The 27,251-nt window shown below is 48.8% G+C and overlaps 1 protein-coding gene across 3 annotated transcripts; it reads left to right on the top strand.

The window, feature by feature from the left end:
• Positions 1–960: 960 nt before the first annotated feature.
• On the top strand, positions 961–24,711 carry MLXIP (MLX interacting protein). 3 transcript variants are annotated; one of them, XM_088135186.1, is made up of 15 exons: positions 961–1,434; positions 11,360–11,466; positions 12,074–12,144; positions 12,409–12,498; positions 13,089–13,130; positions 14,171–14,315; positions 14,810–14,893; positions 15,501–15,583; positions 16,288–16,945; positions 19,044–19,168; positions 19,671–19,772; positions 20,216–20,343; positions 21,210–21,333; positions 22,275–22,404; positions 23,168–24,711. In XM_088135186.1, the coding sequence occupies exons 1-15, from the start codon at positions 986–988 to the stop codon at positions 23,287–23,289; spliced, it is 2,460 nt and encodes an 819-aa protein (XP_087991312.1). In that variant the 5' UTR covers positions 961–985; the 3' UTR covers positions 23,290–24,711. The 3 variants fall into 3 exon arrangements, with proteins under 3 accessions (XP_087991312.1, XP_087991311.1, XP_087991313.1); XM_088135185.1 differs by having other exon boundaries at positions 12,074–12,153; XM_088135187.1 differs by lacking the exons at positions 22,275–22,404; positions 23,168–24,711 and having other exon boundaries at positions 12,074–12,153; positions 20,216–20,367.
• Positions 24,712–27,251: the final 2,540 nt, after the last annotated feature.

Here is a 27,251-nt window from a genome sequence, read left to right as displayed (position 1 = left end):
GATTATATAGTCCACCTTTCTATTTAGAGCACCCTCATCTCTTCAGTGGCCTGATGGATAAATTTCTCTGCTTTAATATTGCAAGTTATTCAGCCGAAAGACAGTTTTATATCCGATACCTTGCTCTGTCTGCTTAGACCTATAGAACAGGTTACTCTGGACCAGAAGTAGGTCTCCTTTCAGTTCGTGGGTTTTGTATGAGGGCTTCTCTGGAACATAGGCAGGGTCCCCTTTTGCACAGGGACCCTGGAGACAAATGTCCCCCCCCGTTCAGATTTAGGGGGCAGCCACAGGTTCTCACGCCTGTGGATTTCAGGACCCCTTTACATTCTTGAAAATGATGGAGGACCCCAAAGAGCTTAGACTGGTTGGGTTATTAGCTATCAACATGTACTGCATTAGACCTCAAAACTGAGACATGTTTAAATATTTATTTATTTGACCTTGCAGACCCCCCGAAAGGGTCTCGGGACCCCCGGGGCCACACGCCCGCTGCTTCAGACAGTGGCTCCCCATCCATATCCGTGATACCGGTTTAGATTGAGGTACTTGAGAGCTCAGGGTCCCCGGAGCCTCCCTGGAAGCTGCAAACCTCGCTTTTCCATGGGGCCAGCCTTCCATCGAGGGGCCCATTTCCGAGGCTGAAATGTGGATGAGACCCCATTTCGCTTCTGGTCCTTCGTCCGCCTACTTGGGGGGGGGGCCCGGCTGGCCTGCTGCGCTGGTCCCCTGGACTGGCCTTTCGGGGGCTTCACGTCCAAGCCTGGCCCCCAGCAAGGGACCCCCGACCGCCCCGAGAGGCGGACGGCTCGGTCTGCACCGCGCGCGCGTGCGCCCGTGGGGAGGGGGCGCGGGGAAAGGGGCGGGGACTCGCTCCGGCGGGGCCGGAGGGGCGGGGCCGAGGGGCGTTCGCCAGGCAGGCCCCGCCCAGCCGCGCGGGGAGGGAGGGAGGGAGGGGAGGGCGGTAGCGGCGGCGGCTCTCCCGATGGCCTCCGGCGTGTCCCTGCGGGTCGGCCCCGCGGCCCCGCTGCCCCGGCGGCGGCCCGTGGCGGCGGCGGCGGGGGCGTCGTCGTCGTCGTCGTCGGGCAGCGGCGAGGAGGAGGACGAGGCGGCGGGCGCGCGCGGGCGGGCGCGGACGGGCCCCTGGTCGTCGTCGTCGTCGTCGGGCGGGCGGGCGGCGCAGATCATCCACTCGGGGCACTTCATGGTGTCGTCGCCGCACAGCGAGCACCCGCCCAAGAAGGGCTACGACTTCGACACCGTCAACGAGCAGACCTGCCAGACCTACCGCTTCGGCGGCTGGGCCGGGGCCGGGGCCGGGGCGGGGGCCGGGGCCGCGGGCGGCGGCGGCGGCGGCGGCGGGGCCAGGGACGGCCGCCTCAGCATCGACGCCTCGCTCACCAAGCTCTTCGAGTGCATGACCCTGGCCTACAGGTGCGGGCGGCGCGGGGGGGGACGGGTCAGTCGGGGCAGGGGGCTGGGGAGGGGGATCTGGGGAGGGGGCTTCGGGGCAGGAGGGGACAAGGGTGCAGTGGGGTGAGGGAGCTCCTGCCGGGCGCAGGAGGCAGAGGGGCCAGAGGGCCAAAGGGGCCGCGAGTGGGAAGCAGGGGCGGGGGGCTGGCGGGGAACAGCGGAGAAGGGGCGGCCGGGAATGTTGGGGCTCTTTGCAGCGAGGTGACCCCGCCGTTGATTTTCAGAAGCCCCTCTTTCCAGCCCAGCTGGCTGGGTGGGGGTCTCCGCCCCGTCACCTCTTTCGACCTTGGGCCTGAGGAGGGAGCTGCCACCACCAGACCAGCCGTCCCCACCAGCACAGCTCCCACTCAGGAAAGCTTCCTTTGAGTTGCACGGAGGACACGCCGTGGGATGTTCTTCACAGCAACACAAAGGCATTTTGCCGTGACCGTCTTCAGGGATGCTTTGGGGACTCCTCGGTCTAGCCTAACAGCCCTGGGGCTTCCTAGTGGTCTCCCATCCAAGCACTAACTCTGCTTTGTTTCTCAAGGTTGGCCACGGTCGGCTAGGTCTGTATTAGAGCGCAGCGACATTTGTGTAATTGCTGGATTTTTTGCACCTTAAGAGCACAGCTCTCGTATTTTCCAGCTGCGGACAGCAGAAACTGGAATCATACAGGGAGGGCACCGGCTTGTGCAGTTCCACCCTAGATTGCTCTCAGGAAGAGGTGTGTGAAAACAAAGGAGGTAACCAAGTTAGGAGCGCATAAGGAGAGATGGGGAGTGTGGATTTGGGGTGTGTAGTGCATCTGTGGGAGCTTTGGAGGGGAACATGTGGTCTCAAGTATTAGATCCCCTTTGAGGGCTGGGTTGTGTAGCGGTGGGATTCTGTGCAGTGGGGCCTTAGAGGAAGCTGTTGAAAGGCTAACACCTACCTGTCAATTTTCTCTCCCCCCCCCCCCAACTATTCCAGTATTGCTGAAACAAACAGCACCAGGACGTGAAACTGGCGCTTTGTGGAATTTTTTTTCCTTCCTTTTTTTCCTGTTTAACATGCTGGTTTTTGTTGCTTTTTAACTTCTGTCATTTCTATCCATCCTGCTTTGTAAAGTCTGCTTTCAGGAGTTAGGTGTTGCCTGTCTAGCTGTGGGCTAAGGACATGTTTATATTTATGTTGCATTTACAGGTACAGTAAGTCCAAATGAAGTATTGGTATACTGAAAAAAAACTCATTTGGACTAACTGTACCTGTAAATGCAATATAAAGATTAAAAATGAAGCCCGTTCTTTTAAAAAATGGACTGGATCTGTAGATGCAACACTCATGAGGTTCTGCCTTGTTTTATACAGTAGCCGCTGTAAATCTAACCCTGGCTTGGAGGTGATTCCATATTAGGAAGCACAATTAACCTACAGTCTCCACAGAATGCACTTTAAAAGCACTGCATGTTTATGTTGTGGAATATGCATTTATTTCAAGAAGCGGTTTGCTTCCCTCTAGCCATTTGCTGACTGCAAGAAATGTTTATGCTTCAGCTATTCGTTTGCAGAGTATTTATCTTTTGAATAATGGTGAGAAAACAGGCGTGCAAAAATAAGTGCAGGGATAACCTTGCTGAATCAGACTCCAGGCCAGCTCAGGGTTTGGTCCCCCGTGGTTAGTAAGACCAAACATTGCAACTGTCACCACATTAATTTTGCAAGTCACTACTGTTTGGTGGTCTGTTTTCTCCCTACTATAAATATATTTCAAGAGTTTGGTCAGCTGATTGTCAAGGGAAGTTGCCTCTGGATAGAAAAAGAGGTTGCCCAGCCCTGCTATTGACTCTGGGTACCTTGACCCTGACTTTATGCTTATTCTGAATAATGTAATGTTTTAATAATGAGACATAATTGTTGGTAAAGGAGTAGTCTTCCCTGGGTGAATAGCTGCTTCAAAAGGAACCAGTTGCGTAACTCTGTTCGTAAAAAGCGGCCTTATCAACTGAAATTGGTGTGTTTGCTCCCAGGAGCCTCGTGATCTAAATAACATTCCCAAACCCATCTGTTCTCATGCTGATGGGAGAGTCCATTTTATGGCTCAACTGTAGCACGTGTTTCCTAATTTTAAGGGCCTGAAAAATTGTTGTAATGGGGAAGTAGAAGGTTGCCCCTCACTCCTTCTCTGGCATATGAATCACAGCAGGTGCAGAGGTACACCTAAAAAATGCAGTACAGGATGTGATCAGCTTGATTCGTTTTCTGTCTGGTTCCATTTTCATATATATTTTGTTGCTTCTGGAAGCTCTAGTCCTGTCTGGACGACACCTGTCTCTGCAGCTGTATGTCCATTGGAGGGCTGTGCTCCTTTTAAGCTGGCAAAGAGACTCATTCTGCATATTGTGCGAATCCTTTCGTGGAGAAACAGTGCTGGGACTGTGAGATGTGACCTACTATTCCTGAGTTCTGTTTTGTATACTAATACTGCTTCAGGAGCTTTCCTTCCGGTGAAAGATCTTTCCCACTAGCAGGCAATTACATTTCCTGTTTATAGAAATAGTTTTGGCATGTTGTGAAACTTAAGGCACGCTCATTGCCATGTAGATGATTCCTATCAGAACTGGAATAAGACTAACTTCACTGCTATGTATTATTCTTTTCTCATTAGGACGAAAAGAAGAAGCCGCTTTTAGACTAGTGAAAAAAGAAAACTTTATCTGAACCTGGGTGTAGAATATATGCTTGGGACTAGGAGTAGTCCTTCAATTAGAGACATCTTGGTTTATTAATCATATGAGTTATTGTCTTTTTTTTTCTTAAATGGTTAAATTGATATAGAAGTAAAAGAAACTTTCATGGAAAAAAATAATCCTGGAATTTCTCTTGTAAGAATGAATTACACTAGTCTCCCCTTGGGAAGAGGCACATCCTTCTTCCTAACAGAAAAAAGGAGGAATGCCTCTTCCGAACACGATTGCCAGCCATTGATCTTGTAAACATTTGAATTCTAACTGTGATAGTTCAGACAGAGGTACTACAGCGGGTTAAATTTAAATACAGGAGCTCTGCAGGGTTAAAAATTTTTTAAAATTTTGCTTCTGTCAAAATGCCTACATTAAAAATGCCTACTTGTGTGCAAAGAGAGCTGCTTTCACTTTTTTGCCAGTGCAGAAAAATGTAGCTCTGGACATGCTGCAAGTAGGTTTCATGCCACGCCAAAGCAAACAAGCTGAAAGTTCAGGAGACTGGAGATTGTTATATTCCTGGCTGCAAATAAACAAAGACCGAAAGAGTTCAGGTGCTTTTATGGCTTCCACGTGTATAAGCACGTTGTCTGTTGGTCTAAAATTAAATTTAAAACCATTTTTCTCCCTTCTCCCCAATTTTATTTTGTTCATTTGGATTTTGAAGTGCTTCTCATCCGTATTGCTCTAGTTTGGAGACCTGCAAGCCTCACATGTTTTGCAAGAGTAGAACCTTTCATGAAGGAAGTTGACTAGATTGAAAGCTAAAGTGGGAAGGAATAAATCCCGTGCCAAACAGGTTGGAATAAAGGATAAGGTAACTTTTAACAATCAAACCCTTACCTTACACCGATGGTAAAATGAAATATAAAATGATAATAAAAGCACACAGGACAGTCCAGACATTTGTTGGGCTGGCCCCATTGAAATTAGTAGGATTTAAACTGAGAGTTAAATAGATTTAAATGGAATTAAAGAAAGCCTTTTTTCCCCTGGATTGTGCCTGATCTTTCTTATGATAGTAGTTTACTTTTGACTAAACTTGCTTGCTGGTGCTCAGGCCTTTCTTCTCAAACTTGACCAATGTTTCCCAAGAGTTCTGTGCTGGAATGAAATGTCTAAATTGGGGGTTGGACATTTTTCCCATGCCCAGAATGCTTTTTATTCCCAAGAGGTCTTGTGGGATCTTGGCCATATCTGATTTTTTAAAATTCTATTCATTTAACGTAGGGAGGCTCTGGGTACAGTCTGGGGGGTGTCAGTCAGTTGCTCTTTCCTAAATAAACAGTGTATTATATTTTCAGGGCTCTCTTTGGGCATTGCAGGACACTGTTTTGAAAAATGTCTCCTAAATCAGTTTAACTGAAGGAAAAATCAGAAATAGCTTATGCACACATAAGAAACCCCAGGAGATTTAAAATAAAAAGAAACTTGAGCAACTTGAGCACTGGACAGTGTTTTGCTAAGATGCTTTCCCTCCACATTATAGATACCTAGCTAAAATCCCACATCAGAAAAAGCACCTGGGAGGGATTTTTAAACGGCAAACTGTCCAGTGGGAAAAAAGTAAGTTCTTCCAAGCTGTCTGGCTGTTCCTTGATTCAAAATTTCCAGTTGCCTTAATTGACTTTTCGGGGGGGGGAGATGAGGTCTTTTTGCTACATCAGCTGGCCCGCCAGCTGTTCCTTCAACTCCCAGCCACCCCAGTTTGTATCAAGGAATGGTGGGAGTTAAGTTCGGCACCACCTGGAAAGGCCACCCACCCCTTGCTCCATCCTGATGCAGAGGGCGCCTGTCCCCTTTCCCTGATTTCCTTTCCGAAATCAGCCTCTGTGTGCTTTGTGGGTTGTGCTCTTGAGGGCAGACTTTTCCTGAAGCACCCTCTCCACCTTGTTTCCACACCCAAACAGGGCTTTTGACGTTTTGGGAGGCTCAGGAGAGCCGTGCTCTGTAAATGACTACGCCAGGGGAAATGCAGCCCTCTAATCCAGTTACATGCCCTTCATTCAGCCGACGAGGAAATGATTTCCCTCATTTCATCGGGCTCGTCTGCAGGCTGCTCGGGCGGCAATGGCTGCAACGCGGGGCTGGATGCCCCCTTCACCGGGCACTCGCTACGTTATAGGATAGTGAAGTGCCACTTGATAAGATAGCCGCTCCAAAGTGCTAAGTGGACGGTGCTTGGCATCTCATCACTTAACGCTGTCCCTGCGACTGAGAACCGGCTCCAGTTTAGATATTTTTCTGGCCTCGGGTGGGCCAGCCTCACTGCCTTGTAAACCACTCGCGCTGCTGATAAGGGCCAGCCAGAAATCTGGATGGTGTCCTAGAGTAGATGGATCAGCCACTGTTCCTTCGCCTCCAAATACAAATGGCGGGCCACGTGGACCTGCTCTTCATGGTTCCCTAGATCCGTTGCCGGAGGAGGAGAGATTAACAGATCGATCCTTCAAGGGCAGGGCCAAAGACGCCAGCAATGGGCCCATCTCTCCTGCCACCATCTTCGCAGGCCTTGTGGGCCGGGCCTGGAATCCGGCAGAGAGTCTTGGGGCACGCAGAACATTTTATTAGAAGACATTTGCTCCCACGCTGCTCAATACGTGCTCTCAATTTTAAAGGAGCCACATGTTTTAGAGCAAATGCTAACTTTTGTTTCGAAGCACCTTATGACACTCAGGTAATGCTGCTCAAGGACGCACTTTTTTCCACCGAGACTCAGCTTCAGTACTGTGGGTTTCATTCCAGCGTGCTGCACTTCCCGTCCTTCACCCATTGACCCCTTGTTATTTCTGTTTCCTCTATCCTAGTTTAATGCCGTATTTGAATTTCCCTTCATATTAATGCTCTCACCATTTGCCATGGTGATTTGTTGAGGAACATTTGGGCCTGGGTTGTTTCAAGCTGTAACCAAGACGTGCTCTGCAGCTTTTTTTTTCCCCCCATGTCTGAAAAGCTTCAGTGTGTGAGAGGTGAGCTGCTGCTTTTCCAATACATTTGAATAAGATCCTCACTGCCTTTGATGTATTTATAGATTGTTGGGTTGTATAGAGAACTTTAGGTTAGCCTTGATGACTGAAGCAGGTTTCAGGTTTCTCCACCTGTTGTATGCGATAAACGTCTCAGTGGTGTGGCAAAGCTGGGGGCTTTCTGCAGCTCCCTTTCCTCCAGTTTGAGAGGTCCACTAATGAACAATTAGACCGTGATTGTTTTGCAGAACTCTGCACAAGCCGCCTTGGCCAGCGCCTGCAGAAATGTGGACTCAACCCAGAATTGCTACTTACCCTGAACGTTGGCACGGAGCTGGAAATCTATAAGGCCGTAAAGGGCTCATTGATTTGTCTGCTGCTGTTAAATCTGGACCCTGATCTCGGTGGCCTCTCTTAACCTTAAGAAGTCAGGGTGAGCTGGCATTTCTAGCCAGGCAGATGCTCCGGCTTGAACGTGCCCTTACTGTGCAAACTTTGTAGAAGAACAGGGCTGCGGTGCTTGCGGCAGTTGGTCTGAAGGGTGAATTTGGGCAGGGGGAGCCTCTCGTCCTCTCGAGCATTCTGACTTGAGAAAAGCTCCCCTTTTTGCACACATGCCAACCAGGGTTGGTTCGGCTTCTGTAGAGCTGTCAGTGTTTTTTAAAACCCAAAGGACTCTCAAAACACACCTGCTGCTTAATTGTTAGGTTTATACGCTGCATTGCCTCCAGGAGCTCAGGGTGGTCAACACCACACTCCTGTTTCCCCCCACCCCCTCTGAAACTGGGCTGGAAGAGAGGGCCTCGGGTCTCCCTGTGAACTGGCTGTGGATTTGAACTTGGGTCTCCCCTGTCCTTGTCCCCCACCTTCCCCATTTTGCTATTCTGATGGGGTTTGCAACAGGATTAGGGACAGACCCTGCTTCCAGTTGGCTCGGCTTCAGATTTCCTGTTATACCCATTTCATCAATAGAGGCGAACCCTATACCCCCTTCAGTCCAGGATTGCAGACACCTGGTGCTCCCTCGCTTGGCCAGCTCCAGGTTTAGCTGTTCCATGGGCTCCAGTTGCCTAAATCTTTCCCTTCCCAGATCGCTGAAACTCTCAAGATTAGGAGAGGGGCGGGAGGGAAGGATTGGTCTTGGGTGCCTATTGGCTATCTTAAGACGCAGTCAGGAAGGCAGATAAATATAACATTGGTGGTGAATGCGGTACAGGGAAATGAAATGGACACCCTTTCTATTCGCCTCTTCCTCCCAACCAGATGGGAGCCAATGGGAAGGGGTGAAGTATTGGGTAACAGATCTCTAGCCCAGCCACCGCTGTAGAGAGGGGAATCCCCCTGAAATTAAAATCTAGTTTTCATTCTCATGTTTATAACCACTTGAGTGTGACAGTTTTATCAGGTTGCTTTCAAACTTGGGGGAGTTTTAAGTTTTGATTTCCTGCTGTGAGTCACGATAGACATTCATTGGACATTAAATTTTAATTGTATAGCCATTGTTTTTCCTTTCGGAGTTGCATGGAGTTGTCTTCTGTGAAGCCAGGTGGTTTGCCTGTGAAGCGTAATTAACGGGAGTCGCTGGGTTGAACAGGGACTGACTTCATTCCAGCACGTGCTTTGTCGTTTAATGATGGTTGCTCTCCTTGGAAAACTCTCCCTTCAGCCCTGCGCTCACCAGAGAGCTGCCTTACTTGACTGTAAACATCACTGGGATGTTTTCAGCTTTCCCGAATGAGGCGCCCTTCTGACGTTGTGGGGCACAACTCTCAGCATTGCTCTCCAGCCAGGGAAGTCAGGGACCCCGCAGGTCCCAGCATTGCATCCCAGCTGTTGGTCAAGGCAGGTTCTTGGACCTCTGACTTGAGTAAGCCTCAGGGTCACTGTCCTTAACGACTATCGGTCCGTGTGCCAAGCTGAGAGGAATTAGAATTGAGGACTGGCCTAGGGTCAGGCTATCTTTGGTCCGCAATAGCGTGGCAGTGGGTTGGCAAAAGGTGCTCAGCGCTGCCCAAGAATCCTGTAGCTTTAGTAACAAAGATGGGTTAAGGAACACTTCCTTGCTTTCGTTGGTGCAAAGCAGGATAGAAACGATGTTCATAAGCGCGATTTGCCTTTAGCTGAATCAGTTTCCCAGGAACTGAATTGTCACACGAGAAAGGTGTGTGGGAACATTTGTTAGCCCTATCTGCGGCTTAGTCTCCATCCTCCAGATCCATCCTGGCCCTCCGTCGTCCTCCAGGCCTGGGTAAAGTTCCTGGCTGGGCCTTGAGGTTAAGAAATCTGGCTGGTGCCTGCAGCTCTCAGCTGCATTGGGGTTTGCTTTCTATTTTGGAAAGGGGAAGCAAGTCAGTGGGAGCCTTCAGCCTCTTGGAGAAGAGCGAAAGAGCTGTTCTCATTGGTTCAGTGCAGGAATGGTTTTTTCCTACACACAGCTGCATGTTATCCGATGCGCTGAATGAACCTTTGTTTGAAGAAATGTTGTTAGTTTTGGCTTAGGGAGAGCTGAATTAATACGTCTGCTTCCCCAGAAGAGAAATTAGATTAATACACAACCCACACACACACACACTATCCCAGGAGAAACTGTGCATAGGAGCCAAAAATATTTTTTTTATCTTGTGTATGGGGAAAGATATACTTAAACTGGTTTTGATTTATTCTTTTACCCTGGAAAAGACCTCTAGCAACTGCTGTTTAAGGTCCTGAAGGAAAGCGAAAGAGCCACAGTTTTTGAGGTAAAGACCTGCGGTACAGGTGTGTCCGGTGTACAGGAGTCTGTCTTCCTTTTGTGTGATGTTGTTTTCAAAAGCATAGTGAGGGCCGAGGCGCCTCTCAGTGGCCTCAAGACCATGGGCTATTCTGCCCTGAAAGCTTAAAAGGAGATTTTGCCGGCTGTACAGTCTGAGTGATGGAACAGAAGGGAACCCAGCTGTCAGGCCTGCCCTGTCTAGACCTACATCTGTCATGCCTGTGGGCTGTTACAGGATTATTTCAGGAATAATGCGGCTAAACAGAGGAGCAAGCAGACACAGGGCTGACAGCAGAATCCAGAATAGAGCAATGGGGTGGAGTTACCATCTGTGGGGGAAGCTGGTACATTCAGAAACAGCAAAAAAATCAGGAGCGTTGAATTAAAAGTGGGAATCGATGATGTCTGCCGGGTAGAAGGAGGACCATTGCAGTTTGTCCCAACCACGCATATTCCCATCTTGTGGAACTCTAGCTCAGAATTCCTTTGGCCATACCGACTGGGGGGTTTTGAGGGTTGCCTTTCCCCTCAAATGCAAGGTTGGGAAGAGCTGGATGTCGGATTAGCCAGATGCCCTCCACCTCTGGTGCCACTGGGTCTCCACCTCCAGGAACTCCCAGCTGATGCGGCCTTTGGGAGTCCTGGAAAGGGCAGATCCCACACTCCCGGAGGACACCAGACACGGAGAGACTCAACTAGGTTAATCAGAGCCATTATTTACCAGGTGGCTCCCTGTTCCTTAAATCGCTGCGGAGTGGGAGTAGGTTATGTGAATGCAGCGCAAAGAGAAGATCTGAACTCTGGACTCGTAGCATGTCTCAACCAGTGACTTCCAGGATCTGGAAAATATGTCACCTGCAGGCACCCTTAGGAAGAGAGGAAGGAGCCACCCAATGCTGGCCACTTATTTTTTCAGTCCTTTTCCCCAATACAGGGAAGTCCTTCTCTTCTCGGCATGGCATGGCATGACTTTACTTTGCCAACCTTACTGTCTTTAGCCATGCAGGCAGCCAAAGAGAAGAGCCTGGGCCATGGGCTACTTGGTGTGGATCTCTTTTGGATGCCCCGCCACGCTTCTGGTCAGTTTGGCTCAAATCCGGCCTTCTGAGAACAACTGCTGCCTACCTTAGACCGCACAGAAGCACGATTCTTTTCCTTGGTTAAAACGGGAGGTTCTTTTCCTTTCGAAAGCAGAAATATTTTTTCCCTCCCCTCTTAGAACGGGCTCAGCTTTTAGAATACCCTCCCCGCAACTCCCCGTTGCGCCTGTTGAAGAAAATTTGACAAGTTCCCAATGTTAACGTCCGTGGATGCTCCAAAAGTGGAAACTGGCATGGTGCTGGAAAAAAGCGTGTGATTCCTTTCAAAAGTTTATGTGGAGAATGCAGGGCAGCCGCGGAGCTAATGATAGATGTCTGTTTCTTTGTATTTACGTCTTAAAGGCAAATCTGCTCTGCTTTGTTACAGTGGGACATTGGTTTCCCCCAAGTGGAAGAATTTCAAAGGGTTGAAGCTACTGTGTAGAGATAAAATCCGGCTCAACAACGCCATCTGGAGGGCTTGGTACATCCAGTGTGAGTATATTATTTTCAGGGAAATGCTCTTAAAAGAAAACCCGTGTCTCAGTTATGACCAGAACAAGTTCAGTTATTTCAAAACAGCTGTTACTTGCATCTCCATCCTTCAGAATTCACAAGACCTTTCCTGCCATATAGGAAGAAAGGAATTTTTAAACCTATTGTAAACAGCAAAGGGTAGGTGTGCTAAGGCGTTGTCCCTTAATACTCCCTGAACGAACTGGATCTTAATCTGTCATCAGAACCCTGTGAAGGATTTGTAGGAAGGGAAGACAGTCCCTTGCGGTTGATCAGGAGCAAGAAATGATCTCCAAGTTGCTGTTTTTGCTTGGATTCCAGGAGAATTCAGCCTGGCATTTCTTCCTTGGTCACTTCCTTCCCTGGGCATTATGTTTTGGCCTGGATTGCTTTTTGTTAAAGTTTTATTCTTGTTCTAGTACAAGTTTTAAAAAAAAAATACTAGGAGAGGCATGCATTATTAAATAATCTAAAAGAGAACATCTGAAGCTGGAAAAATCGAACATGAACACCAGGCTTGGCGTTCTAGCTCACCTGTGGGCTTTCACAGGAAGCCATCTGGCAAAGTCTCTCGCTCCTCTTTCAGATCTAGAGAAGAGGAAGAATCCTGTGTGCAATTTTGTGACTCCCTTGGATGGTTCTATAGAAGTTCCCGAGGTATGTCAGGTAGGAGCCAGCTGCCCCAACTCCCTCTCCTTCTGAGTCAATGGGGTATTCAGCTTCCTTGCCTTAATGGATTCCTCCTGGAGACCGTGCCATTTTGGACTTCCTGGAGGGGCTTGTGAAGATCCCTCCAAGGCTCTGGGGGGTGCAAGTGGCCTTGGCTTTCCAACGTTTGTTTTGTTGAAAAGTGGGAGCTCACTTACCTGAAAAATACTTTTATCTCTCCTGTTCCCACTACGTTTCTTCTTTTTCTTTTAGGGTGTTAGAACGAATGAGAAATATTGGAGGCGGCGGATTAACATAGTCATCCGGGAATATCACAAGTGGCGAACCTACTTCAAAAAAAGAGTATGTTTTTTTTTAATGGCCGATATTTTGGGTAAAAATAATGCCACTTTGCCAGGGAGTTGCCTTCTGTAGCAAGACAGGAGCTCAGCTTGCTAAGGAGCTGAAAAGAGTCAGTAAATGCAGCTGTGTGGGTCCAAGCGCAGCTGTTTTACGACAATACAGGTTGACCTCCTAACATAGCTCCTTCCAGCTTTCTCCTTCCAGCTCTGTTGGGACTGCAGCTTGCAGGATTCCCAGCTAGAGGCCCCAATAACTGAGTGTTGGGGGATTGAAGAGAAGAGGCTTTCTTCTCGTCAGGCAAACAGCCCAGGCTCAGATCAGGTGGCTTAGTCGAACAGCAGATAATGGGATAATATTTGGGGGTGGGGTGTCTTCGAGGAATAAGAATGCCTGGTGTTGTTTTGTACCTTGTCTGCATAAATTTTGGGTATCGCCTGTGGCTGCTAGCCATGTATTAAACTGACTTGGATCCCATACAAATGGGTGACTGGAGTTCTATTGCAAGTTTGAAAATTAACTTCCCTTCCCTTCCCTCCCTCCTTTCAATTTCAATTTCAATTATTTCAATTTCCTTCCTCCTTGTTCTCCAGTTACAGAAGCACAAAGATGAAGACCTTTCCAGTTTGGTTCAGGTAAACATTGTTTTGGCTTTTGTTTTTTCAGTTCAGGAGAAATCCCCAAAGTTTTCCAGTGAATGAATGACTGAGGCGAGCCCAAATTATATCTATAATTGATTAAGTAGAAGATTTTCTCCTCCTGAACGCTGTGCTATAGCACTCTGGAAGTTGGCGGTTTTATAGAGCAGCCGAAAAGGGGGAAATGAAGTCTACTGTAATGAGTAAAACAATCCACTAAGCCCCTTTATTGTTTTAATGAAGCCCTTAATGGCCTTCTTTTGCTGTTTTGGCTGATTTTCAGCCAGGTTATTCATCATCTAACCCTAGCCTAAATAGGTATCTAAGACAGGGTTCAAGTCTTACAGGCGCTTGATAAGACTTGAACTCTGACTGGATATATTGATGAAGATTCTCAATCATCCAGGTGGAATTATCTGGATGGGCTCATTGAGGGACGGACAATAGGAGATGCGATTAGTAGAGTCTTTGGGATGTGGAGGTCTTGCTCCTAATCCCTCACTCATCTCCAAGTGGGTCTTAAGTGCTGCCTCCCTGGTGAACTTGTGAAGTGGTCTTAATCTTCCTGGGGACTGATGAAAGAGCAGCATGAAACATGGGAGACAAGTTGTGTCTGAGGCCTCCACCTCTATTGAGGGAAGGATTTTCCACTTTGGCCTAAATGGATTCCTTCACTCCTCTCTCAAACCACCTATCTTCGCTGTCCAACTATCTTCTCTGTCCAAAATGTGAACATCCCTCAACAACCCCATCATGTTAGTGAGAAACGCAGCCACCCTGGAAGACATTTATGGGGTCCCCCCCAACCAACTTTCTAGACTGAAGAAGCTGCTTGGACAAGCAGCAAAACGTATCAAACCAAAAGAAAAGTCCGGTTGCCACAACTCAGCCTCCAGATAATTCCAGGGCTAGAGTCATTTTTCACACTGGTGCCTACACCAGCTCCTTTCTCCTCTCTGAGGCATGGTGGCTTTTCGTGGCCTGCAGGCCCCTCGCCGCCCAGTTCCCCTGCTTCACATTTTCCTTTCCTCCCCCAGGATGATGGCTCCTTCGGGAAGGAGATGCCGATGGAACTGGAAGAGTTTTTCAGCACAGACGATTATGTGTCGGGGTCTTCGGACACCCTCTTCTCCACGCTGTCTAGTCACCATCTGATCAGCTGGCCCAATCCCAGGGAGAGAGGTATGGCTTGGCCTTCATCAGACCTTGCTGAGCAAAATGGCTGCTATTTCCCACTCCTTCCCCCCATCAACAAAAATAGCCCACTCTTTTATCTCCGAGTCTGCTCCCCATTAGCTGCTCCTGTTGTACCCAAAGCTCAGCCAGTGCATCCTGCCTTGGGACACCTGGAATTCCTTGGTCTCCTGCACCTCTGAGGTGAGAGGTGGGGTGTCAGACACCCTTCCCTTCAAAGACTAAGCAGGGATGGGGAGCAACTCCTAACATTACTGGGTAACGTGGGACCTGAAGTTGGAATCCCACTCCCATTCTTTCTGCAACTTCCAAACCAAATGAATTGTGGAATGGTGCATCTTGTTTTGTCACTCCTTATGGCTCACCGCTTCCTCCCCCGGCCAAGTCTAGAGGTGGCACCTTGGGTGTTGCGGGGCCTCTGCTCTCAAGCTGCAGACATCTGTGGTCTACTTGCTGACTCCTGCTGTTTCGCTTGTTTCTAGCACATTTGGGCAATGCCGACATGATTCAGCCAGGACTTACCCCTCTGCAGCCAAATTGGATGGACACTTTAGAATTTTTTCCAGGTAAGCATTACAAGAATGAATTTGCCAACACCTGCCAGCAGCAGTGACCCTAGCAGAGAAGGGATTCCTGGGGAATTGAACTGGGTGTTTCCAAATTTTGTCCCAATCTGTAGAGGCGTAGCACGAAACTAGGAAAAAGAAGGAAGAATTAAAATGAGGAATCCTCTACCTGTTCTTGCTTCACTTCCTTGCTAAAAACATGGCTCTTCCCCCAGGCCTTGGGCGAGGGTGATTGGGGGGGCTCTTTTGTCTGTTTTTATCTTCATAGGTGGGGGAGAGAGTTCGCTGTTGTTCCTTTTGGATGATGTTGTGTTTGGGATTTAATTTTTTGATGTTTACTGTTTGCATCTGTGAAGTCGCCCAGAGTTGTTGGAGTTGGGTGGCCCTAAAAATTTGAAATACGAATAATCAGCCAGTCAGTCTGCTGGAGTTTGGTACATAGAGGATTTTGTTGCTTTCTGAAAGAACTGTATTTTATTTTATTTTATTTTATTTTATTTTATTTTATTTTATTTTATTTTATTTTATTTTTTTAAGAGCAGAGCAAACCCAGAGGTCCAGAGGAAATGTAACAAGGCTCTGCTTTCTTTCCTTCTGTCTTTGCCAGATATTTTCATATCTCCTGCCACCGCTACCTCCAGCCTGACTCCCAGTGCTGCCCTGCCAGGGGCCAACGCACATTGTTCCCAGGTGAGAACATCCTGGATCCAGGACTGAGCAAACAATCACCGCAAATGTCTTTCCCACAGTTGTGTGAATTTGAAGCCTAGCTTTAATATTATTCCTTCATTGATTGATTGATTGATTGATTGATTGCAACTACTCAAGCGGCACCTACTTGTATGACTCCAGACAGCTTTCAACATTGCATACAATCACTCCACCTTTAAAACAAGATCCATTGCGGTCTCAGTTCTATGCAGGCTTCCTCCATGAAGGCTTCCTCACTGGATGCTCCAGGACAAGGACAATTTTTACCTGTTTCCTAAAGATAAAGGAGTGGGCCTGAGCTAACCTCAGGGACAAGGAGTTCCAAAGTGAGGGGCAGCCACTGAGAATGCTGTTCTCCGAGACCCAACCCCGCAGTTGCTAGGGTTCTTGGGGGGCCCTGGCAGCTTCCCCTCCGGGCCAGATTTCCCTGAGCTGCTGGGCGGGTCTCCCAATCCTTCTAGCAGCCCTTTGAGGAAGGTTGCCTCAGTCAGTCTAGCGTGGGGTGGGTAGCTCTCAGGGTGCATTCGTGTTCTGCAAGGACCCTATTAACTCACGTGGTGGCGCAGGCTTCCTGGCAGTTGGATGCAGTCCTGCTTCTTTCTCCTGATCCTCGGACATCAGGAGGTGCTGGTGTTCCATGCTGGTGTCAGCCCGTGTTTAATAAGCTTCCCTTCTCCTTTCAGACTCCGAGCCTCTCTTCCACCTCTTTGCGCAGCCCACTTCCTGCTATGAACCTCGGAGAAGAGCTGGTTGCCCCTCCAGTGCCTGAGCCCATCCTGCCCCCCATGGTGGTGGGGAACGACCAGTGCCTCGGCCTGCGGAGCGAGGACCCGTGCCTCCAGCCTTCCGGCTTCCCCCCCGAGCTGCCCCTGGCCAGTCAGCCACACTTCCTGCCTCGGTTCCCAGCGCTGGGGCTCCCTCTTCAGCCCGAGGTCCCTCCTCTGCCGCCTCAGCCGCAGCAGGCCATGCTTCCCCTGAGTACGGACCTGGCCCTGCAGGTGCCCATCTTTGCTCCTCCCGAGGCGCCCAAGTTCGGCCTCAGCAAGCCCTCAGTCATCACCCACACCGCCTCAGCCACTCCCACGCAGAACGTCCCCGCCACCACCTTCAGCCATGGCCAGGCTGGACTCTTGGCCACCCAGCAGCCTGGGGTGGGAGTGCCTTGCACGGTAGCGACACTCCAGACGGCAGGAGTGCCTCAGCCACCTCTGCTGCAGCCACACTCGTCCTTCGTCCTTCCCATGGCTGGCCCTGGGCCGAGGGCCAGGAAGCCCCAGCAGATTGCACCTGCTCCAGTGGAGGCCGTGCCCTTGATGCTGAACAGTGCCTTCCTCTCCCCAGGTGAGCGGGGCCCTGGGTTGCTGGATGCTGCATGGGTGAGCCTTTCTAGGGACTGCAGGAGGATTCAGGGTCTGTGCGTGGCAGGTCTGGGCAGGTCTAGCCCAGCGTTCTCACCCTGGAAGCGTTTCTCAGATGTTCAAGCATCCAGGGACGCTGCTCGGGTGGATTTAAAAAGCTTCGCCATACTGAAGGAGTGATGGTGGATGTTTAAGCTGATGAACGTTTCCCTCCCCGCCAGCCCTGCCTGAACTGATCAGGCTGGCTCCCAGCAGTCCCGCTTCCCTTAACAGAGAGCCAGACGCCTCTTGCTTTCCCAAGATTTCGGCTGCCATGCCTTGATCAGGAGAAGCTGCCTTCTGCACTGACAGTAAATAGGTCTCCTTAGTCCAGCCCTCGGGCTTCAGCTGGCCACGTGTTGGCCTCTCTCAGGCCTGACTTTCTCGGTGAAGGCTGGGCGTCGACCCTCACCCTTCTGCGGGTAAAGCGGGGGCTTCATCACACCATTCTTTGTGGAGACAAGGCAGCCGAGAGTCCCTTCCGTCAGTCTGTGGAACAGCCTGCCGTCGCCCACTGTTGTGATTGCCTTGTCCGGACTGCCCCATGTAAGACACGAGCCTTCCATCTTGGGGTTCGGCGGGCAGGGCAGGGCAGGGCCGGGCCGGGCCGGGCCGGGGACGAGCCAGCCTCCAAGCGTTCTGCTCTGCCTTGCGTCTTCCTCTCTGCCTTTTGTTCCTAGGCACCCCGCGCAACAGAACTGCCCGGCAGTATTCTGCTCAGCCCAGGCCTGCCGCCTCAAACCCCCCAGCCCGTCCCGGCCACCCTTCCACATCTTTTTACTCCCAGCTCAGTCCGGGAAGTGTTGGTGAAGGGTGAGCAGGTCCCACCCCACATGACCTCTGCCCAGGTCCCCTCGCCTGCCCCCAGTAAGTGCGAGGAACGCATCTTCTAGAATAGCCCCCCCCCCGAGGCTGTGAAGTAGGAATCAAACCAGGCCGCTTGCAAAGAAAGAAGGACCGAAACAGCTGCACTGGCCTGTTGGCTTCCACCCCAGCTTATTCCTGCCCCATGGGACACGTGCGTTCCTTGCCCTGTGGGTGCATCCACAGAGGGTGGCCTTCAAAGGTTATCCCGCCCTTTGGCCTATCGAACTGCTGAGGTTCATGTGGGATTACTGTGCACCCTGATCTGCAAAATGCAGAAGGGATCAGATCCCCTGGAACAACTGAAAAAGGGATCTTGCAAGTGGAAGAAGACAGCATGCATGATTTTTCTGGGTGTTTTTTTAGAACCTTCTGTCATCTGGATTTCAGGGGCTGTATGGCAGGGTTGGCATCAGACGTCTAGGGAGGAACACTTGGCACGTGGGGCTGTACTCATTCAAGTCTGAACGTTTGCTAAGTCCTCGGTAAAGACTGGAAACGAAGGGGCAGGCCTAGAAGATACAGCACAAAAGGACAGCAGTATAGGAGGGAAGAGGAAACTTTCCACTTACCCAGTGAGCAGAAGATCCCAACCCAAGCAGTGCATAAAACATAGTCATTGGCCTTGCTGGGTGAGAAGTCCCAACACACCTTGAGGGGGCCAGGTTAGGGAAAGCTGGCCACTGAAAAAGCAGGTGGTTGGCCAACGCTCAGCAGGCCTGTCCTGCCCCCGTGAGGTAGGAGAGCTTCGGGACACCGTCCCCCGTGCCGCTGGAAAACACCCGTTGCTCTGCCTCTCCGGAGAAAGTCCACAACAGAGAGCGAGCGGCCTTTTTTTGCTTTCTCTGTGAGAGAGAGAGAGAGAAAGAGCCGGGCAGCCTGCGAGAAGACCCAGAGGGGGAAACAAATCACATGAGTTCCTAGAGCGCTTTCAGGAGGCGTCAGAGAGAGCCAGCGTGGTTGAAAGCATTGGGCTGGGGAGACCCCGTTCCTGTATTCTCAGTGGACCCCGGCGCTCACTGGCAGTCGAGAGAGACCATTCCCTCCACGCTGCCTTTCGCTCTCAGGGAAAGGCAAGTTAGATACGTAGCGACTAACCCAAATCTCTTGTGCCGCTGAGGCTTACCCATATTTAGCTGACCAGCTGTATGTGTTTCCTTGTTTCTTCCTTTTCCAAGTCCGCGACTGTCCGCCATCAAGGCAGGCCTCCCCCCGCCCCTCCGAGCAGAGCCTCAGCCCTCAGTCCCCGCAGAGCGGCCGCGGCAGGAAAGCCACCCCTGATCCACAGGGATCCATTTTTAAGGTTTGCGTTTCAGATTTGGAATCTGGGGCTGGGGGAGCACTTAACCCTTGGCATCTCATCAAGGCTGGGGACGGAGGGGGGCCCGGGAGAACCCATGAGCTTCACGTAATAAATCTGCGGGTCTTACATGGGAGGAGGAGAGGGCTGGGGTCCGGCTTACGGTCTTGCAAGAGACTCGAGGGGCGCGAAGGAGGCTTTTCAGGTGTATCATCTCAAGTTTAGTTAGAGTGAGCCAGGGATGGACATCCTGAGGACCAGACTGGGCTCTCCCCCCTCCCACCTCAGGCTAAAATGCGGGGAGTGAGTTATGCCCGTCAGCAATAAGAAATGGGGGCCACCCAAGTTCCTTGGTGTGCCAAGAAGTCGGTGCTGACTCGCGACTTCGTTCAGACAGAGAGCTGAGATCGGAGCTAAATTCTCCTCTTCTTCAGTGTCAGTGAGGATTATGAAAGAGCAACAGTTAAAGTATTGGGGGGAAAATGTTTTCGTTTAATCGGCACAGAGTCGCAGGATGAAGCATATTTCAGCGGAACAGAAGCGGAGGTGTAATATCAAGATCGGCTTTGGCACCCTCAACAGCTTGGTGTCGCCAAACTCTAAATCAGTAAGTCGTTTTGGGGGGATCCCCCGGAGGAGTCTTCCTCTTCCACCTCCTGCAGGAAAAACAAAGTGGGTTTCATTTGGGGCAGCTTTTATGCGGATTTGCTCTACTGGGTTTGTTTAGTTCGGCTTGTCTAGGGGAGGGGCACATGTTGTGCAAGCCACAGAAGTCTGTGTTCACCTGTGGCTCCCCAGGTCCTTATTCAGTCCTTCCTGTCTGGCTTTTGAGATTTCAGGAGGTTTTACCCACCCATCCAGGATGCAGCTGTGAGACCAAGACTTCCCTTCCCTTCCCTTCGTCATTCTCCGAATGCCACATTTTAGCTCTAGAGTGGCATCGCACAGCTCCCTGTCTTCCTCCAGGTTTAGCCTGGTGTTCTCGACCACAGTGCTGGGTCTCAGTTCAGCTGAGCTGAGTTTGGACCCTGTTCTTGGTGCTTCCTGCAGATCAGCCACGCTCTCACCCTCCAGAAGACGGTGGAATACATTGCCAAGCTGCAGCAGGAGCGCTCTCAAATGCAGGAGGAAGCCAAGCGCCTCCGGGAACAGACCGTAGAGCTGAACACGGCCATCATGTGAGGGCTCAGATTCACAGTAGCGTATGCACAGATGTTTTCTCTCCCCTTTGTTTATTTCATTTGACTGATTTACATGGCCACCCATCTCACGAAAGCGACTCTGGGCAGCTGACAGCTCATGGAAATGGCTAAAGGCAATATAACCCAGATAAAGCAAACTACAGAGGCCGCCCAGTGGGCCACCTAACCTCCCGGAGCTGCTCCAGGTCTTCATGCTTTACAAAAGACCAGTGGGGTCGGGGTCAATCTAATCTTGGTGCTCCCTAATAAGGGAGCATCTCTTACCGTTCTCTACTCGGGATGTGTCTAATCCTGGGCCCCACAGCAGCCCCTTAAAACCAATAATTAAAAGTAAACATTCAAAGACGTTGCCACGTCTTAACGCTCGTGAGTTTCCTCCCTCTTTGTTTTGTGTGTGTCCTGAAGCTGCTGCAGATTAATTTCATTGCGCAACTCCCAGCTCAGATTTGAAGAGACCCTGGAGATTATTTTCCCTGTGCCAGGGGGTGGGCGTGTGCGTGTATTCTGTCTGAGCAGACTTGTAAGAATGCAACATGATCGTAGCATCTCAGCTGCTCTGTGCCACGATCATTCGTAGCCTCTTTCCCCAGAATACGTCTGGCGGTTGCCACTGTGGTGTTGGGGGCTTTACCAGAAACACAAATAGGACCTGCTTGGCTCCAGCAGGTGCTGTCTGAGACCCGGCAGCACCTCTCCTTGGGGCTTGCAAATAAGGATAGGCTGGAAGGGAGGCACGCAAACAAATTCAGCCTGTTTTTATCTGCTCCTCAGCTGTGACTTTGGCTTTTTATTTTTCCCTCCGGTCTGAGGGTTTTCCTGCCTTTTCTGTCGTTCTTCTTCAGTTCTTGCCAGCAGCAGTTGCCCGCCACAGGGGTGCCCATCACGAGGCAGCGGTTTGACCAGATGCGGAACATGTTTGAAGACTACATCAGAAACCGGAGCCAACAAAACTTGAAATTCTGGATTGTATCCTCCTCTGGTGTGTATGAAACCAGGGAAGACCAGACAGTTGAATACAGGGAAAAGAGAATTAGGATGTAATTTTAACAGGGGAGGAATGAGGATAAGATTGCTTGTAACTGCGATAAAGATCAGAAGTTGCGTCTTTGTATATCTTTTCTTTTTTCCATTGGTGTCTCTTCTTGTACTCTCTTTATTTTCTTCACATTTTTCTTTTTCTTTTCTTTACTCTCACTCTATATCATCATGTTTATTTTTTATTTCTGTGAACATTTTTCAATAAAAATTAAATGCTTAAAAAAAAAACCTTGCTAATCCCAGACCATACTAAATAAATTAAATAGAAACGTGTAGGACAAGAATGGAAAGTAGCCCCCATTGGGCAAGACTTCAGTTAGGGCCCATCAAGATGCCACAGGAGAGGGGGTGTTGGGGTGTGGGAAGGGGAGGGGAGGGGGCTAGTACTTGGAGGTACACTGCTTCTGAACCTGGAATCTCTGTTTGGCTGCTGTGGCATCTTCCTTGTCAATCTAACTTTCTGAATGCAGTTTTTAATCCGTTGTTAAAGCTAGCTGGATTCTTGCTGCATTTTGTAGCCATGAATTTTACAGGTTTGATTCTGAATGGCCCAAAGACCTTTTTAGAATGGGATTCAGGAGCCCTTCATGGTAGATAGATGGATGGAGCTGCAAGAAGTAGTAGATTCTGTTCAGCCTCCTGGTTGTGATCTTGATAGAGACCATTCTCCGAGTTTTCACGGTTCTGGAGAAAGTTGAGAAGATTCAAGAGCTTTATGGATCAATAAAGCTGATCAGACCTTTGCCTTGATTTAACCTCCTACATTTCCCCAGAGGCACCATGCATTTCAGGCCTCCCCCACCGAGGGTCCCTATTTCTAGAAATCTCAGGCTGTGTTTAGTTAGCACCTTAACCCCACTCTTCTGCAGTTCAGCGTCATCATCAAGCCTCTGTTTGAAACGTTCAACGAGATGGTGTCTACAACCAGCCTGCAGGAGCTGAACCGGACAGCCTTGGCATGGCTGGACGAGCGTTGCTCACTACCTGTCCTGAGGCCCAGTAAGTTGAGGGGCTTTTGCCAATCCCTATTCAGAATGCCATCATAACAGTCGAAACTTCAGAAGAGGTCTAGGCCAAGTATTTAACTTGGACATCCCCTCCCAACTCCTTCTTTCCTACCAATACATTGGTTATCATCTTTCGTAATGCAGGCCAGTGAGTTCTGCCAGTTGACAACCAACATGTTGAGAGGAGCACGTTGGAGAAGGGTGATTGACTGCGTAATCTCGTACATATTTTTCAAATCGATCTTTCTCTCTCTCACATTAGTGTGATTTATGATAGGAATTGCCAGTGCTGAATAGGAAAGGGGATGGATTCATAATTAAATGAGCTTAAAGTCTAGAGTATGTTAGTGCTTTGGGTATATGGGACTATTTATGGAATTTGTTTTGTCTCCTGGCTGGGTGTTTACACTTCCCACTACCCGTGGCTTATCACAAGGGAATAAACTGATGCTGGCTCACTTCAATAAACCATAGCTTGAAGGGAACCACGCTTCAGTGTTTGACCACAATTTACTATTCTATGGTTGAGGAGCACTTGGTGAATAGAGCCATCGTGAACTAGGATATCTGCTTTGTAGAACAAGGCTCTCTGGTCCTCTGTACTGGAGGTGTTAGAGGAAGATGTGTTTTAGACAGACTTTTTGCACTGCCTGTTGTTCTGCAGTCAGAGCTGAACTTGCACGATTCTTTGGAAAAGCACTCTAACTAGCTGTGTTGGTTGTTCTGTTTTGCATCCTTCCCCCTCTTTCTCCTAGTGGTTCTGAATAGCCTCCGACACTTGAGCACCACCACCTCCATTCTCTCTGACCCTTCACTCTTGCAAGAACAAGCCACCCAGGCGTTGGGGAAGCTCAGCAAAACAGCCGAGGAAGCATAACAGAAGACAAGCTCAAGCCACGGTGGACATCCAGGCCTCACCAAGACTTTGTCACCTTCCCCAGTTTGGGTCTTCCTCCAGATGTGTAGGAACAACCGTTCCTTGAATTTCCCAGCCAGCATGCTGGCTGAGAATTCAAGGATTCACTTTCCCCACATGTGTGGAGGAGCACCAAGCTGTAGAAGGTTGGCTTAGAAGCTTCCTTGTGTTGACTCCCCATCGAGGACAAGAGGCATCAAACTGAGTGTTACGTTGGGGAGGATGGAGGGTTGAAGCTGCCAAATAACTGTTCTTCAACGCGGCCTTTGGGTTTGGTCAAATGGGAAAATCCAACTCAGGTAAACTGCTTCCAGCAATAGACGCCTCCTTCAATGCAACCTATCTAAATATATGCAGTAGAGATACGTTTTTTTGTCCAACCCCACCTCAGTCACAAGGCTTAGAGAGAAGGGATGGGAAGAGGCCAAGAGATCTGGCTACTCAATCAAAGGTGGAAGCTGGGATCTGAAGAACTGTGCCCTCACCGTATGGGCAGCCTTGACCAGAGGCTGCCAGATGTTGGGCAGAGCAAGCCACCTCGGGAATGGGGGGACGGGGATGTCTCTAACAATTTAGGAAACAGCCTTGGTAAAAGGACCCCCCCCCCCAATCCACCACATGCGGCTGACTGGAGGTGTGCAGAAGAAGCTCTTTGAATTCCAGCCAGTTAGTAGAAGGGGAGAGAGATTTTTCCTCCAAAATAGAAAATAATTGTGCCTCATTATTTTTTTATGACCTTGGCAGCAAAGAGACCCGGTCACCTCTTGGCTCTTTCTCTCAACCTCCCAGCTGCCTTTCGGGTATTACTGAGGTTCTCGGTGGTTCCATCTGTCTTAGGAAAGTCCACTTGTCTCAGGTTGCCCTCTGCAGGCTGTCTAGCGGAGCCTGTTTCCAGAGCTGTTCGTGTGCACGTAGCAATGCAAGCGTTTTCCCTTCTTTGGGAAGAATAATTTGAAAGTGTGGGAGAAAAAAAAAAGGATAGCCAGCTTAAGAATATAAGAAAACCAGGTTGAATCCTACCAAAGGTCTCTCATCCAATGTTTTATTCCTGCAGTAGCCAACCCAGTGTCGCTCGGAAGCACACAAGCAGGACGTGTGCGGTAGAAGGGCCCTGTCTCCATGTCCGCTGTCTCGCTTCTTTGAATTTGTGTGATCCCCTTCAAACCCGAAGTGGGTGGCCTTGAGCACGAACAGCAGTTGCTTTCCATCCACAGAGTGGAGTGGGGTCTGTAAGCAGACATTGGTACCCACGGGGGGATGCAGTTGACCCAAACTTCTAAACTATATGGACCTAGAGATTATCTCATGGGTAAGATAAGCTGTTTCTCTGGAAGTGTGATAAATAACAGGCTCTATAGCCCTTCAGACCACTTTTGTTGAAAAGTGGCATCTGCGTTCAAAGAGGAAAGACCCACAAGATTGGGATTTAAGCTCTAAAATAGCCCTCAGTTAACACTCCCCCCCCCCAAAATCTCCAGGCACCAGAAAAGAACAACCTCCTTCCCTGTAACAGGTTCACCTGGGGCAGCTTTTAAACTCTGGAGCTGTGTCAGCATGGGGAACTCTGGGAGTTGCAATCCACCCATCTTAAAGTTGCCAAGTTTGAGAAACACGGCTCTAGACCCAGAAGGCTGGATCTGGAGGTTGCCTTTTGGGGCCAGCACCTTAACAGCTGAGCACCCAGGAGCACCATGCATTCGGGTCGGCTCTTCGTGTCGGCTGCATCTCTTTGTTCTTCTGCTTCGCGCTCCACAGTTGCTTTTGTCAGCTGGACAGAGCAGAAGAGGAGTGATCAGCACGCAAGTGTTGGGGCGGCTTCGTAAAGCTACTGCTGACGCTGTTCCAGTGTCGTCGGCCAAGGAAGGTGCATTTTCTTTTAGCCATGAAATCAGGATCGCTAATCTCTGTGGAGATATTTTACCTGTTCTGTGTCTGAAATCATGTTTGGACAACTTGTACTCTGTTTGCAACCAGAAAAGATGAAGTTTGTATAATGAATATCTTCTTTTTCTTCTTGTTTTATAAATAGACCTTTTGGAAGGCTGAAGAGTTGACAGGCAGCCTTCTTTTCTAGATTTCTGATGCATGAAACTTCTGTGGCAATTGCTTGAGTTTCAATCTTTCAATAGTGCCATTGCATTGTCTTTTTTTTTTTTTTTACAAGACGACAGAAATAAATGCTATTTTTGAGGAGAAAGAGTGTGCCTCCCAAGTTTGTGCCTTCTCTTTCGGTCAGGGTGGCTGCCTTGGGACCCTGGATCGTCAGGGTCAGGAGTGTGTGGCTTTTGGACCATGCCACAGAAGCTCCTGGAGCACATCCATTCAAGCGCCAAGGGGTGGGAGTGGTCAGAGACAAAGTGGGTGCCTTAGCTTTTTCACCTTAACCATTTTCCCCAAACTTCTTCCCAACATTTAAAAAAGTCCCACATTTTTTGCCTTCCACCAGGCTTGCAAAAGAAGGATTTGGAGGCGTGCACACACACACACGCACGCACAGAGTTTGAACTTCCTTGCATCCATGCGGTAGACAAACACATTCTGTTCAGATCAGAGTTTCAGAGGTTGGCAAGTGTCAGAAGACGATTTAGCATCGTGCAAGATGTGATCTTTGCACCACTCACTATCCAACATCTCAGCCTTGTAGGATGCACATAAAATCCATTGGGTTTGGCCACACGGCACCCATGTTGTCTGCTGTAGAGCCCTGTGGTTTGATTTTTGTATTGGGCATGAAAATAGACACCACCTGGAAGCCTTGAAGCTCCCTTTCCCTCTCTTGAGACCTCACCCCTTGTAAAGAGACTTGGGAGGGTGTATAAACTCTGACCTCGTTTTTTTAGAAGCTGAAGGACAAGGAGGTGCAATCTAGAAGTTGACCTGTTGGCATGGTTTTGCCAGCAAGGGCGGCGTGCAGAGCTCAGATGGTGCCTGTGGGGAAAACTCGGTTTGTGGATTGCAAAAGGTCAATTGTCTTCAGTATTTTCTTCTTATCAAACTCCATGGAGGAATTAATGACCTCCACGGTTCAAGAATGATTTTCAAGAAGATGGAATTTAAAGCCAGAATCAAATTTAAAGTGAACTGGCATGTTAAGAGGTGGGAATAACGAATGCCCTAGAAGACAGAAATAAAGTAACTGAAACACAGTTTCGAAATCATGAGAAGAAACCATTCCATTTTTGGGTTCGTTTGTTTATTAATTTATTACATATAAATACTGTTTTTCCATTTAAAACATGGCTGAGTTAGAATTGAAGCATGTTAATTTAAAATAGTAAACTTAATCTTCAGTAGCACCTTAATAGCATTCCTTAATTAAAATATTCTCACTCAAGAACATCTTTTAAATACATTCGTTCTGTTGATAATCCAGATATTTTAAATATATTTAAATATAATAGGTTAACAAAACTCTTTCTGCAGGAAACACCCAGTTGCAAATTAATAATAAATTCATCAAATACATTATTACATATGAAATATAAAACATATTCATAAATCGTAGTTATAAAAATGGGTTTTAAATTGGCTGAGGATCTTATTCAATATATACATTTTATTACATTACATTATATATCAATATATATATATATATATGTATGACCCACTAAATTCAGCAGGACGTATATTAACCTGAAATGTACGACTTAAAACTTAATAGTTCAGCTCTTATTAATTAAAACATTTTCACCCAAGCTTTGGTTCTAAAATAGAAAAAATGGCACATACTTTTCAAAGCAATAAAGACCAAATGCATTCAACTGGTATTAATCATTTAAATATATTTAAACACGCTCGTTGTATAAAAAAATACACGGATAGAATAGTTGTGATTAAAACTTGATTTTAAATAGAATAAATATCTGCTTTACAAATAACATTAAATTACTCTAAGGACATACTTCTCTGCCTCTCCCAAACCC

Source organism: Python bivittatus, unplaced genomic scaffold (genome assembly GCF_059951505.1).
Source record: "Python bivittatus isolate LINGU-HERP-01145 unplaced genomic scaffold, Pbiv_v1 ctg000100_np1212, whole genome shotgun sequence".
NCBI lineage: Eukaryota > Metazoa > Chordata > Lepidosauria > Squamata > Pythonidae > Python > Python bivittatus.
Note: the sequence above shows the minus strand (reverse complement) of the source record. Positions and strands in the feature narration are given on the sequence as shown.